The following is a 12,668-nucleotide window of genomic DNA, read 5'->3' on the forward strand; positions in this document are numbered from 1 at the left end:
TCATCTGAATGAAACACGATCCTTCCCATTCATGAAACGCAAGCACAAGTATATGTTGTTCTTAAGGCATGTATCATAACTGCCGAGGCAGATTTTATACACGTTATTTATAAATGCATTCTGTCTGATATGCAGCTATAGAACAGCTGGAAGCCAATTGGTTTGTGAACCACTTCAGTACAACAGAAACATTCGGTACAACGTGAAGTCCTGCCAAATTGGCTACCTGCTTCCAGAGCCCCTGTGGTGGGGTTGTAACACCTCAATATGCACTGACTCAGTCACTGAAGCATCTGCTAAAGAAAATACTAAAAAGGACACATTATAAGTCGCTTAAACTGGGACAGCAACTTGAAAGTTTCCTGAATAAAAGTCAGTAATATGACTTAGGATGAGCTGAAATATCTCCTCTTTCATCCCAATTGCCATCATCTTTCTTGAAAAAGCTAGATGCATATTTTAAACATGAAGGAACATTGCCATTTTGAAAAGTTTTTAATGCGTACAATTTCTCATTGATACATAGACAGAAGAGAACGTTGTTGATTGGATCAAATGGATGAGCCTATATTTAGACTTCTCTGCCCATAGGGAGGAGTGAGCAGGTGCGTGAGGGAGGGAATGAGGAAGGAAACATTCATCTACACCAATCAGCTCCAGAGTAGTTAGGTCCACGCCTTCACTTCAGCCAGATGTTCTTATCTCCAATATCTGCGTTATAACCTGCAGCATACTTCTTTCCCGGGAGCTTTTGGAGAGAAAAGAAACATTTGTGAATTTAATTATATGGAGAGAAGTGACAGGGGAAATAGCCTATTAGGCATGCTAACACATCTGGGCTGTATTAACTGGAATAGTTGGCAAAAAATATAGCAAGAAAATGTAAGTGAGAGACAGACAGGTTGGCTAAAATTAAACAACTTTAAAGGGATACTTCAGGATTTTGGCAATGAGGCCCTTTATCCACTTCCCCAGAGTCAGATAAACTTGTGGATACCCTTTTTTTTTGTCTCTGTGTTCAGTATGAAGTAAGTTAGAGGTAGTTTCGCGTTAGCTAACGCTAGTTAGCAATTGCACCAGTACTAGTTAGCAACTTCCTTCAAACCACAGGTAAATACATAAAAATGGTGTCCATGAGATCATCTGACTCTGGGAAAGTAGATAAAGGGCCTCATTGCCAAAATCCCGAAGTATCCCTTTAATACTGAGCATGGAATTAAATCAATTGGGGAATAGTTTACATGTTCTGAAACCCTCTGAAGGAGGGGGAAAGTCATAGCATACACTTTACAAAACAAATCATTAAAACTAAGCCAAAGCAAGGGGTTTCAATAATCAAAAACAGTTGTGGGAATTGCTTGGGTAAGAAGAGACAAGTGAGATTCCACAGGACACTTGGGCAGGTTTAAGAGTTCTAAGATTTAAGGAGCCGGGCCTACTTATTCCCTTCAGCTTTGAAGAACTAGCCACTCAAGACTCATCTATCCCTTGGACATGGGATGATAGTAAAGACTAATGGTAAAGCAAAGTGTTTGTGTCACTGGGGGCGACATTGCAATCCATCACCCCAGAGACTTGGAAATTAGTTACTGCTAACGTGATAAGTTACTGCATTAGTTACTGCTAACGTGATAAGTTACTGCATTAGTTACTGCTAATGTGATAAGTTACTGCTAATGTGATACAGCCAAGCCGCTCTCTGTCACCCGGGCCACGCTACACCATTAGTCTTGCGAGTACGAAAAAAAAAGAGTCTAGTGTTAACAGAGTCCTACACTGCTTATCTTATCCAGTACTGTTATCAGACAGCCAAAGAAGCTAAAAATAAAGACATTTATTTACAGCTTCAAATACAATTGAAGACTGGAAAAGTGGTGTTTGATTGCAAATATCAATATTGGATAGGCATTCAAGTTTTATTTTGTTTACCTTGAGTTCTTGGCATCTCAAGTTTTTTACCTGCCGAAACCTAAATTAATCCCCAGACAAGCCCCTATCGATTCCTAGTTTTGTCAAACACAGTACATGCTCTATTACAGAATCCTACCCTGCACTTCAACAGAAGTGAACTTTGTCAACATAGAAGTACGGAGGAGAAAATATAGACAACTAAAGCTCGCCATAGTTCATATAACCTCAAGCTTATCCTCCCACTTGCTCTAGTATGATAATGCACACCATGCAAAATGTCAGCCCAAAAGACCCTGTAGCACATTATATACCCCCACTTTACAGCAGCAGCCAGACAACTCATCTCCAGTCAATAAACTTTAAAGGTCAGAACAGAATGTTTTCCTGCAACAATGATACCAATGACTTAGAGAATATTCCACATCTGGCATCTCTTTATCATTCTATATATTTCAGTTTATGATGGAGGAAAAAACATTGTGGACGGACACAACCCAGAAGAGAGGGAGAAGGAAAATACTACACAAAACAAACTCAAATAAAAAGGATGAAAAGGAGTAGTGTTTAGGTCCAACCTCATTATCCAGCACAGTTAAGGCCCAACCTCATTATCCAGCACGGTTAAGGCCCAACCTCCTTATCCAGCACGGTTAAGGCCCAACCTCATTATCCAGCACGGTTAAGGCCCAACCTCCTTATCCAGCACGGTTAAGGCCCAACCTCCTTTATTCCAGCACAGGTTTAGGCCCAACCTCATTATCCAGCACGGTTAAGGCCCAACCTCTTATCCAGCACAGTTAAGGCCCAACCTCATTATTCCACCACAGGTTAAGCCCAACCTCATTATCCAGCACGGTTAAGGCCCAACCTCATTATCCAGCTATACGGTTAAGGCCCAACCTCATTATCCAGCACGGTTAAGGCCCAACCTCATTATCCAGCACGGTTAAGGCCCAACCTCATTATCTAGCACGGTTAAGGCCCAACCTCATTATCCCGCACGGTTAAGGCCCAACCTCATTATCCAGCACGGTTAAGGCCCAACCTCATTATCCAGCACGGTTAAAGCCCAACCTCATTATTCTCCACTTCTTTCATAGTGTAGATATATCAGGTGATCTCGCACCACACCATCATAAGAGGGGTGGCAGGTAGCCTAGTGGTTAGAGCGTTGGGCCAGTAACCGAAAGGTTGCTGGATTGAATCCTCGAGCTGACAAGGTAAAATTCTGTCGTTCTGCCCCTGAACAAGGCAGTTAACCCACTGTTCCCCGGTAGGCCATCATTATAAATAAGAATTTGTTCTTAACTGACTTGCCAAGTTAAATAAAGGTTAAAAAAAAAGAGAAGTCTGGTTATATCAGGTCATCGTATATCATAAGATAAGTAGAGTGCTTTTCTCCCTTACCGATTTGAAAGCGTAGTAGCCTGCGTCATACTCGTGAGCTCCAATGGTGACCTCAGGGAGGAAGTTGGGTACAAGGGTCAGGTCTGCCACCCTCATCTTGTTTTCCACCCTGGGGAGAGAGAGGCAGGAAAACAGCAGGCTGATGAGAAGGCCTATAGAGCTCCAAAATATACTATATAGGCCTACCCATGTCGTTACATTCCTGTCACATTTAGTACAACACTTCGTTTCAGGGCTACACCTCTAGGGAACAAATTAAGTGGTTATACTCACAGCATTCTCATGTAGTGTAATGTGACATCATCCTGTTCTACCCAAGGTCCTTTCTCGAACTTCAAGTCCTCAATGTCTTCTGCAATCTGTAGATAAGAAAAACACAAAAAATGTAAGTCTATTTTGACAATAGGATTTTGTGAGGGATTGGGTAGGCCTATAAAATAACATCAACAGTATGTTTGTGTTCTCATGTCTCTAATAGGGATGTAGCGATTCATATCGGTCCCATTTCAAATGTTTAAGATATGAGTGCATCAGACTGTGTAAACACAAACCGATCCAAATATAGCATGCATTGTTCAGAAAAATCTATTCAAATGTTATGTATCGCAAAAAATATATATTTCTAAATGCTCAAATTACCTTCTCTCTACCTTCAGAAAATTCCTCATATTTTGTGACAACTGTGTCCTCTCCTTCAGTGTTAAACTAAGCATGTAATTATGTTGGCAGCCATTGATCTACAAGTCATTTTCCATCCCGAACAACCCCAGGCAATATTTGTAGTATAGTCAATCTGCACGCTGTGCGCAGCTTCGTGTGCACTGACCAACGAGAGGTAGGCCTATTCCTGATCTGGCACATCTGCAGGTCACCTTCAGCATTCAAATGTAGGCAAAATGGCTTGCGCAATATTAGGCTGTGTTTTTGGGAGTGACAACCAATGTAATAAGGCTGGGAATTGCCAGGGACCTCAAAGAAAAGATATTATCGCCATACTTCGGTGTCGATGCAGTATTGTGGTGAAGTTGTGGGACAGCTTTGTAAGGAAGGACGTCACTAAATCATTAACTAATTGCTTGCATCTATGTGCCTGTCCTGCAAGATGGTGATTTCAGAGCAAAAGCAGTAGAGGACAAAAAGCAAAACATTGTCGCCCCCCTAACTGATAGTGTTAGATGCCCAGGTTCCCTTATGGCTCAGCTCAGGTGACTACACACACCACACACAGATCCAGCTCAGAGAAGCCCCAGCTCATGAGCTCAATCAGAAGCAGATTTTAACTTAGAATGGAAAAATGTATGGGTTTATGCAACAAATGTTAGTGCATCGAATCACATCGATTAATTCCTCTAAAATCAAACCAAATCGTTTCAAACTAAAACGTATCGTTCCTGTATTGTATCAGAGTCCATGTATCTATTACTGAACAAAAATATAAAACGCGATATGGAGTGTTGGTTCCAAGTTTCATGAGCTGAAATAAGAGATCCCAGAAATGTTCCATACACACAAAAAGCTTATTTCTCTCATATTTTGTGCACAAATTTGTTTACATCCCCGTTAGTGAGCATTTAGCCTTTGCCAAGATAATCCATCCACCTGACAGGTGTGGCATATCAAGAAGCTGATTAAACAGCATGATCATTACACTTGTGCGGGGAACAATACAATTCCACTAAAATGTGCAGTTTTGTCACATAACACAATGCCACAGATGTCTCAAGTTGAGGGAGTTTACAATTGGCATGCTGACTACAGGAATGTCCACCAGAGCTGTTGCCAGAGAATTGAATGTTCATATCTCTACCATAAGCTGCCTCCAATGTCGTTTTATAGAATTTGGCAGTACATCCAACCGCCCTCAACCGTAGACCACGCGTAACCACACCAGCCCAGGACCTCCACATCCGGCTTCTTCACCCTCGGGATTGTCTGAGACCAGCCACCCCGACAGCTGATGAAAGTGAGGAGTATCTCGGTCTGTAATAAAGCTCTTTTGTGGGGAAAAACTCATTCTGATTGGTGGGGCCTGGCTCCCCAGTGGGTGGGACTATGCCTTTTCAGGTCCACCCATGGCTGCGTCCCTGCCCAGTAATTTGAAATCCATAGATTAGGGCCTAATGAATTTATTTAAATTGCTTGATTTCCTTATATGAACTGTAACTCAGTAAAATCGTTGAAATTGTTGCATTCATATATTTTTTTCAGTATAGATACACATCAAGTCATCTTGACAAGGGAAAGATGGAGATCCCTAGCCTCTAGTCACACATTGTATTTTCTTACCCTCTCGATGTCTTGTGCCTGCGTTGCATCATAAGCAAGCAATTCTGCATTCTCACTGAAATACAGAAAAACTAATCTCAAAAAAAGGTTAAATGTTAAACATGATGAGCCATCCATGGGGTCATCGCAGAGGTATCGAGCATAGTATTCCCTTCAATAGACAGCTTTGTAGTCCACCAACCTTATTTTGGGAAGGTAGGTCTTCTTGTATGCATCCTCAATGCTCTTCAGATAGGGTAGGGGAACATCCTGAGGGTAAGACAGGATAGACGAATAAAAGACAGGAACAACACACATTAGTAAATAGGCTATTTGAAAAGTTAAATAACTACACCACATTCAACACAATTCACTGGCTTAGTGTAAGTGCCTTAAATGGATTGAAGTTAACAAGTGGAACACCCAAAGTGGTCAACAAGCAGAAGATCGGTTTGGAACGGCTGTTGAAACACATTCTCACCTTCAATGATCTGATTTGTAGAGCAGAAAGGTAATGAGGCCTAACTTGAGAATACTCTTGGCACACACTATCAAATGGTTCAGTGGGAACGGATACAGATCTATGCCAAGGACCACGCTTGTATTCTTATCCAGGCTTCAGTTTGATTTCATTCCTGTATTGACCACTATTAAGCTTAAACCCTAGAGGAGTTTAACAGATGGTTTTGTGCCAAAATCCTACCCGTCCACTAACAATCTAAAACACAGTGCAGCTTTTGGGCATATAGCCTGAACAAGACATTAGGTTATTTAACATGCACCCTAAACATTGAATAGCACAAGTTCATACACAGCATACATTTGCTTTTCTAACAGCTTTAAAACTGATGCCTGAACTAGGGATCGACCGATTAAATCGGCATGGTCGATTAATTAGGGCCGATTTCAAGTTTTCATAACAATCGGTAATATGCCTTTTTGGACGCCGATTACATTGCAATCCATGAGGAAACTGCGTGGCAGGCTGACCACCTGTTAAGCGAGAGCAGCGTCAAATAGGACCTTGTGGCTGCAAGGTGCCAAGGTAAGTTGCTAGCTAGCATTAAACTTATCTTCACATAATCACTAGTTAACCTAGTAATATCATCAACCATGTGTAGTTAACTAGCTTGTCCTGTGTTGCATATAATCAATGCGGTGCCTGTTAATTTATCATCGAATCACAGCCTACTTCAACTTCACCAAACGGGTGATGATTTAACAAAAGCACATTCGTTGAACAAATGTACCTAACCATAAACATCAATGCCTTTCTTAAAATCAATACACAGAAGTATATATTTTTTAACCTGCATATTTAGTTAAAATAAATGCATGTTAGCAGGCAATATTAACTAGGGAAATTGTGTCACTTCTCTTGCGTTCAGTGCAAGCAGAGTCAGGGTATAAGCACAGCGCTGTTTATGACTTCAAGCCTATAAACTAAGTGAATATAAGAACATCCAATAGTCAAAGGTAAATGAAATACAAATGGTATAGATAGAAATAGTCGACATGTCATAATTCCTATAATAACTACAAAGTAAAACTGGGAATATTGAACCACCAGCTTTCATATGTTCTCATGTTCTGAGCAAGGAACTTAAACGTTGGCTTTTTACATGGCACATATTGCACTTTTACTTTCTTCTCCAACACTGTGTTTTTGCATTTTTTAAACCAAATTGAACATGTTTCATTATTTATTTAAGACTAAATAGATTGTATTTATTATATTAAGTTAAAATAAAAGGGTTCATTGTTCATTCAGTATTGTTGCAATTGTCATTATTACAAATATATATAAAAATCGGTATTGAAAAATCATAATCGGTCTACCTATAGCCTGAACATATGATGTTGTTGGGGCTTTAAACTAAAAGCATTTTAAACTTGTCTCAAAGTCTCTACAGTGGTTGTGATCTATTTCACAAACAGAAAAAAACGATGCTCAGTCTGTCGCAAATGGAGAATAATGTTCTTAATTTGAATTTGTAACTTGCCAAATGCCTCTGGTAATCAGTCACAATTACAGAAATGAGTTGTGGTTTTCCAGCCTGCGCTGCCTATTTAGTACCTCTCACACTTGGCAGGCAGGCGGTCGGGCCTCACAAAGCCTGGTAGTTATTAGCATTGAGGCCCCAGCAATAATCCCCTCTTTAAAGATAATCACGGAGGGTTGGAGGAATCCGGTGCAAATCAAGTTACATATGGAGTCTTAGAGTAGTGTTAACGACAAGTCATCCGTGCTTAAAACCTAGGCGATTTTCAACTGCCGTGATTTGACTCATACTTTAGATCAGTTTTCCAAAGTTGTGGGTCTCTGATTGGATTGTAGTGTAAGTCAATATATGAAAAACGTATAGCAGTGCCAGGCATTCACACAATTTACAATACTTTTTGGACAGGTCTCAAAATCGGTTAAATAAACCTGTTCAGTCACATTCAAACCGTCTGTCAAATTCCACAGGTTCTACATAACGGATGGTCTTTCACACAGACAGACGATATGTCAAGAAGAGGATAGTATGGATGGTCTTTCACACAGACAGACGATATGTCAAGAAGAGGATAGTAATGGATGGTCTTTCACAAGACAGACGATATGTCAAGAAGAGGATAGTAGGATGGTCTTTCAAACAGACAGACGATATGTCAAGAAGAGGATAGTATGGATGGTCTTTCACACAGACAGACGATTGTCAAGAAGAGGATAGTATGGATGGTCTTTCACACAGAACAGACGATATGTCAAGAAGAGGATAGTATGGATGGTCTTTCACACAGACAGACGATATGTCAAGAAGAGGATAGTATGGCTGATATGTTTTTTTCTCACTACCTTGCCTGATGCCTTCAGCTTCTTCTGCACTTCTTCTGCTGGCATGTCCACATAGATGACCAAGTGGGGGGGAAGGAACTCACAGATGCTGATACCTTTGATTTCATTGTAGTGGTCAACACCTGCATTACAGAACATACAAGATTCATCAACCTCAGCAATGTAAAATGCCCCCATGTTATTTATGGTGACATACAGCAAAAAGCTTCTTCACCCCGTTTATTTATTGAAAACACTAATGACCTTTCAATATCATGGCATTGTCAAGTTGGTGTTAAACCAGATCTGATTCATAACCATACAAAAAGACTATTCAGATCTGTTCCACCCTTGTTATATGGATTTCAGTACTTACACTGCTTTCTGATGTAACCCTGTTTGAACATGGCCTCCACAAACACCATGTCACTGTAGGGGGAGCGCTCTAAGACCACACCTTGGCCTGGAGCGAGAGAAAGTTTATGACAAGAACATGAATAGAATAATGTTAGTTTAAGATCTAAATGCAAACAGACATTTAGAATAGCACTAGGCATTAATTTAACTACAAAAACACGTAAGGTCAAGAGCTAAATGTCTGTTGTTTTCCCCCAATAGCCTAACACAATCTTGCTGTAATTTTTGTGTGATATGTGAGCGCATTCCTTAGCCAACCAGCCATACCTGTGGTGAGCAGATGCTCCATGGCGTCTGACCACTGCAGGAGCCTCATGAGGTACATCCATGCCTGCAGCCGGTAGGAGTTCCCGTCAGCAGCCTTAGGGTCTCCGTAGAACTTCTCCAGGCTGCAGTTACCATTAAAGGCGGTTGGCAGAGGCGCCTTCTCCGCTGTCATCTTGTCCAAGTAGTGCGTGTCAGGCTCAGGCATGTACAGCATCCCTACAGACATCAGGCAACATGTTAATGTTGTCAATCTAGAAAGGGGGCGGGGGGGGGGGTCATTGTGCCCTTCTGTTTTATCCCAGAAGGTAGGAAAGGGATTAAAAAAAGAAAAATGTTAGTACTACCAAAGAATACCATAACTACGTCACATTGATATGCACTTTAAATGAGTCAACAAAAAAAATGCTAATGATTGGCGTTATCAACTTCTAACCTCCCAACTTATAAAGCCTAATAAACAAGTAGTTTAGACATCAATAACTGCATTGACAACAGCCTGATCATTACCCATCTTTTCAGCCAGACTCTGGGCCAGCGCCCCCTTTCCGGAGGCCAGGTTGCCATCAATGGAGATTATCTTGCTGTTCTCCTTGAACCTTGGAGTTGTCCTCTCGCCCAGTGCATATGTCCACCAACCGTACCGCAGGTTTCTTACTGAGCTTGTGTGAATACCAGCCTAAAATACAGAATATATGTTTATCAATGAACAATAGTTCACAAATCAAATATTGAATTGTACTCAGTGTCAATAGAATGAGCATGTGAATGTCATGCTTCTGTCCTGACTAAAATCCGCCGGTAATGGCTGGTCCACCAGGCAACCTTCTGAGTTCATCTAGCAAACGTTACCTAATTCATTTAGCTAACTAGCTAGACATCTTGTTTGGGTTAAATTAAGCTATCTGTTAATTATTTACAATACATTATTGCAGAATATTTGTTGGCAGACGCAAAACACCCATCTGTTAGCATTAGGATTGTTGTTCTGGTGTCCTTGTACCAACGCTTGTGAACTTGATGCCCTTCGTTGCGCGAGAGAGCATTTTGGCAATTCGTTTTACAACCTTACCGTCCGAATAGTTGTCCCTATTTTGAACACGGCTGTCCCCGAGGGGAGGACCAACCGGAGCACCCGTACCGCCATGGTTATTTACCACCAGAACCACAAATCGTCTCCAAAATCGCTCTATTTGATAGTCCTTCGAGGCGCGACAATAACACTTCGGGAGAGGGGTTCTTGCCCGTAGTCGCTTAATATTGACGTTATCAATAGTGGGGGGGTCTTGCCATAGTCGCTTAATATTGACGTCATCAATAGCATGCAATTGAATTGCCTGAAAGAAAAAGAGGAATTTCAAATGTTACATATGATCTAGCTACTGTCTCGTTTAGAAGAGTTACAGGGTGTGTTAACTGGTGGTATCCCGTCCTCCCCGGCCGTTGGCATGGTGCAGGAGCAGATAGGATCAAAGTAGTGGAATGGTGTAGTCTGTAGTGGGTTTTTAATGAACGTTGGTGGCAGCTGCTGAGAAGTAATATTTTACCGCAGAAGAGTTATAAGATGTTTTTGAGATTTTTTTTTTTTTGATGAAATAGTGTTATATAGGTGTAGGGTTGGTTGGTGGTGCAATTTCTTATTTTTTCCCCCTTCCTTTTTATTTTTGTATCACAAATGTAACGTGATCGAACACACACTACCAGTAGGTGGCGTCATGCACAAACAAAACGTGCGAACACCATGATACCAAAGAAGAAGAAGCTACTGTCTCTTTCCTAACTTCAACTATGCACACACCAAGGTTATGCCGTTGGTCAGCGGTGGACACTTGATAAGTGTGTGAATTGGAACATTTTCTGTCTTGCTAAGTATTCAAAATGTAACGAGTAATGTTGGGTGTCAGGGAAAATGTATAGAGTAAAAAGTACATTATTTTCTTAAGGAATGTAGTGAAGTAAAAGGAAAAGTTGTCCAAAATATAAATAGTGAAGTACAGATACCCCCCAAAACTACTTAAGTAGTACTTTAAAATGTTTTTACTTAAGTGCTTTACACCACTGCTGTTGGTCTATAAGTACAACAGTACTTCAAACGAACAGCATTTACATTTCAGCAGATGTGATCAAGATACACCATCCATAGACGCTAACTACTTTAGCGCCTATTGACAATATTATTGTAACGACCCTGGGTTTATAAGCGCGGATACACTCTGCCGCTTGAGCATGCTTTTGCGGCACAGTCGATAGCGCACTGGACTTCGGGCTAGAAGGTCGAGGGTTCGAGACCTGCTCCCTGCTGTTTCATTACAGTATCTTCTGACCGGAGAAGTTTTGTTAATTATTAAGAGCCTGAGGCTTGCTCTAAACAAACCAGGGGTGTAAAACTCATTCCACAGATGGAGGGGGGGTTTTAAGTGGGGGTTTTTCCGCTAATTTATGTTTTGACCACAAATACCAGTATAGGATGAGTAAACAACATTATTTTGGTATGAGTTGAAACTGCACTATGCCGAAATCGCTCCAACCATTTCCTGGTGGCAAAAATTCTAATAGTTCGCTTTTGTAGAGAATCATTGTACCATCTAAACTGATGTGAAATATATTTTCTATAACCAAAAATATTGTATTTTCAGCTGTTTGAAGCTGGTGTTCCAACCTGAAATGAATAACGGAAAGCATAGATATAGCGCACATAGAACAGATCTACCACTTCTTAGACTTGCTTTCAATGAAACACTCATTTCTATATGAATTTGGTCGGGTCGCCCAAGAAGTTACATATTGCAGCTTTAACAGAATATTAACTTTAAATAGACAGATTTTCACTGGACGCTGTCATAGCCTCTTTTTTTTGTTGCCTGAGATACAGACTGCTTAATTGATCCACTAATACAGGACTGGTAAAGGCCCAATACTTACTTTTGTGCTTTTAAAAAAATGTATTATACTGATTTTTCAGGCGGTGCTGCAGCACCCCTACTTGCCACAGCTATGGACACTGTGGACAGTTACTTTAAGTATATCCATCTACATTGTAATACTGTTTGTTCTCCTGCTCCTCAAATAGTTGAATTCAACACAGGGTCTACTCTAAATCCAGTAGATGGTTCCAACTGACCCTGGATTAAATTGTGTTTTACCCTCATCAATCTACATAGAATTCTTTTGACAATGTATATAAAAAAAGAAGGAAATATCACATTTCCATAAGTATTCAGACCTTTTACTCATTACTTTGTTGTAGCATCTTTGGCAGCAATTACAGCCACAAGTCTTCTTGGGTATGAGGCTACAAGCTTGGCACACCTGTATTTGGAGAATTTCTCCCATTCTTCTCTGCAGATCTTCTCAAGCTACGTCAGATTGGATGGGGAGCGTCGCTGTACAGCTATTTTCAGCTCTCTCCAGAGATGTTTGATTGGGTTAAAGTCCGGGCTCTGGCTGGGCCACTCAAGGATATTCAGAGTCTTGTCCCGAAGCCACTCCTGCATTGTCTTGTCTGTGTGCTTAGGGTTGTTGTCCTGTTGGAAGGTGAACTTTCACCCCAGTCTGAGGTTCTGAGCACTCTGGAGCAGGTTTT

At 40.9% G+C, this 12,668-nt stretch overlaps 1 protein-coding gene across 1 annotated transcript; it reads right to left on the minus strand.

Moving 5' to 3' along the window:
• Positions 1-480: 480 nt before the first annotated feature.
• LOC111959764 (NADH dehydrogenase [ubiquinone] 1 alpha subcomplex subunit 10, mitochondrial) lies at positions 481-10,354 on the minus strand. The gene is made up of 10 exons (XM_023981559.2): positions 10,158-10,354; positions 9,596-9,764; positions 9,089-9,304; positions 8,781-8,867; positions 8,426-8,547; positions 5,786-5,853; positions 5,605-5,659; positions 3,592-3,677; positions 3,319-3,427; positions 481-748 (listed from the first exon to the last, which is right to left on the minus strand). The coding sequence occupies exons 1-10, from the start codon at positions 10,230-10,232 to the stop codon at positions 680-682; spliced, it is 1,056 nt and encodes a 351-aa protein (XP_023837327.1). The 5' UTR covers positions 10,233-10,354; the 3' UTR covers positions 481-679.
• Between the last annotated feature and the right edge of the window lie 2,314 nt (positions 10,355-12,668).

Source organism: Salvelinus sp. IW2-2015, linkage group LG36 (genome assembly GCF_002910315.2).
Source record: "Salvelinus sp. IW2-2015 linkage group LG36, ASM291031v2, whole genome shotgun sequence".
Lineage (NCBI taxonomy): Eukaryota > Metazoa > Chordata > Actinopteri > Salmoniformes > Salmonidae > Salvelinus > Salvelinus sp. IW2-2015.

Coding starts and splice junctions, on each gene's coding strand:
- LOC111959764 (XM_023981559.2), bottom strand. CDS start 10,232: ATGGCGGTACGGGTGCTCCGGTTGGTCCTCCCCTCGGGGACAGCCGTG. Junction 9,765..10,157: donor TAGGGACAACTATTCGGACG/GTAAGGTTGTAA, acceptor TCTGTATTTTAG/GCTGGTATTCACACAAGCTC. Junction 5,660..5,785: donor ACCTACCTTCCCAAAATAAG/GTTGGTGGACTA, acceptor TCTGTATTTCAG/TGAGAATGCAGAATTGCTTG.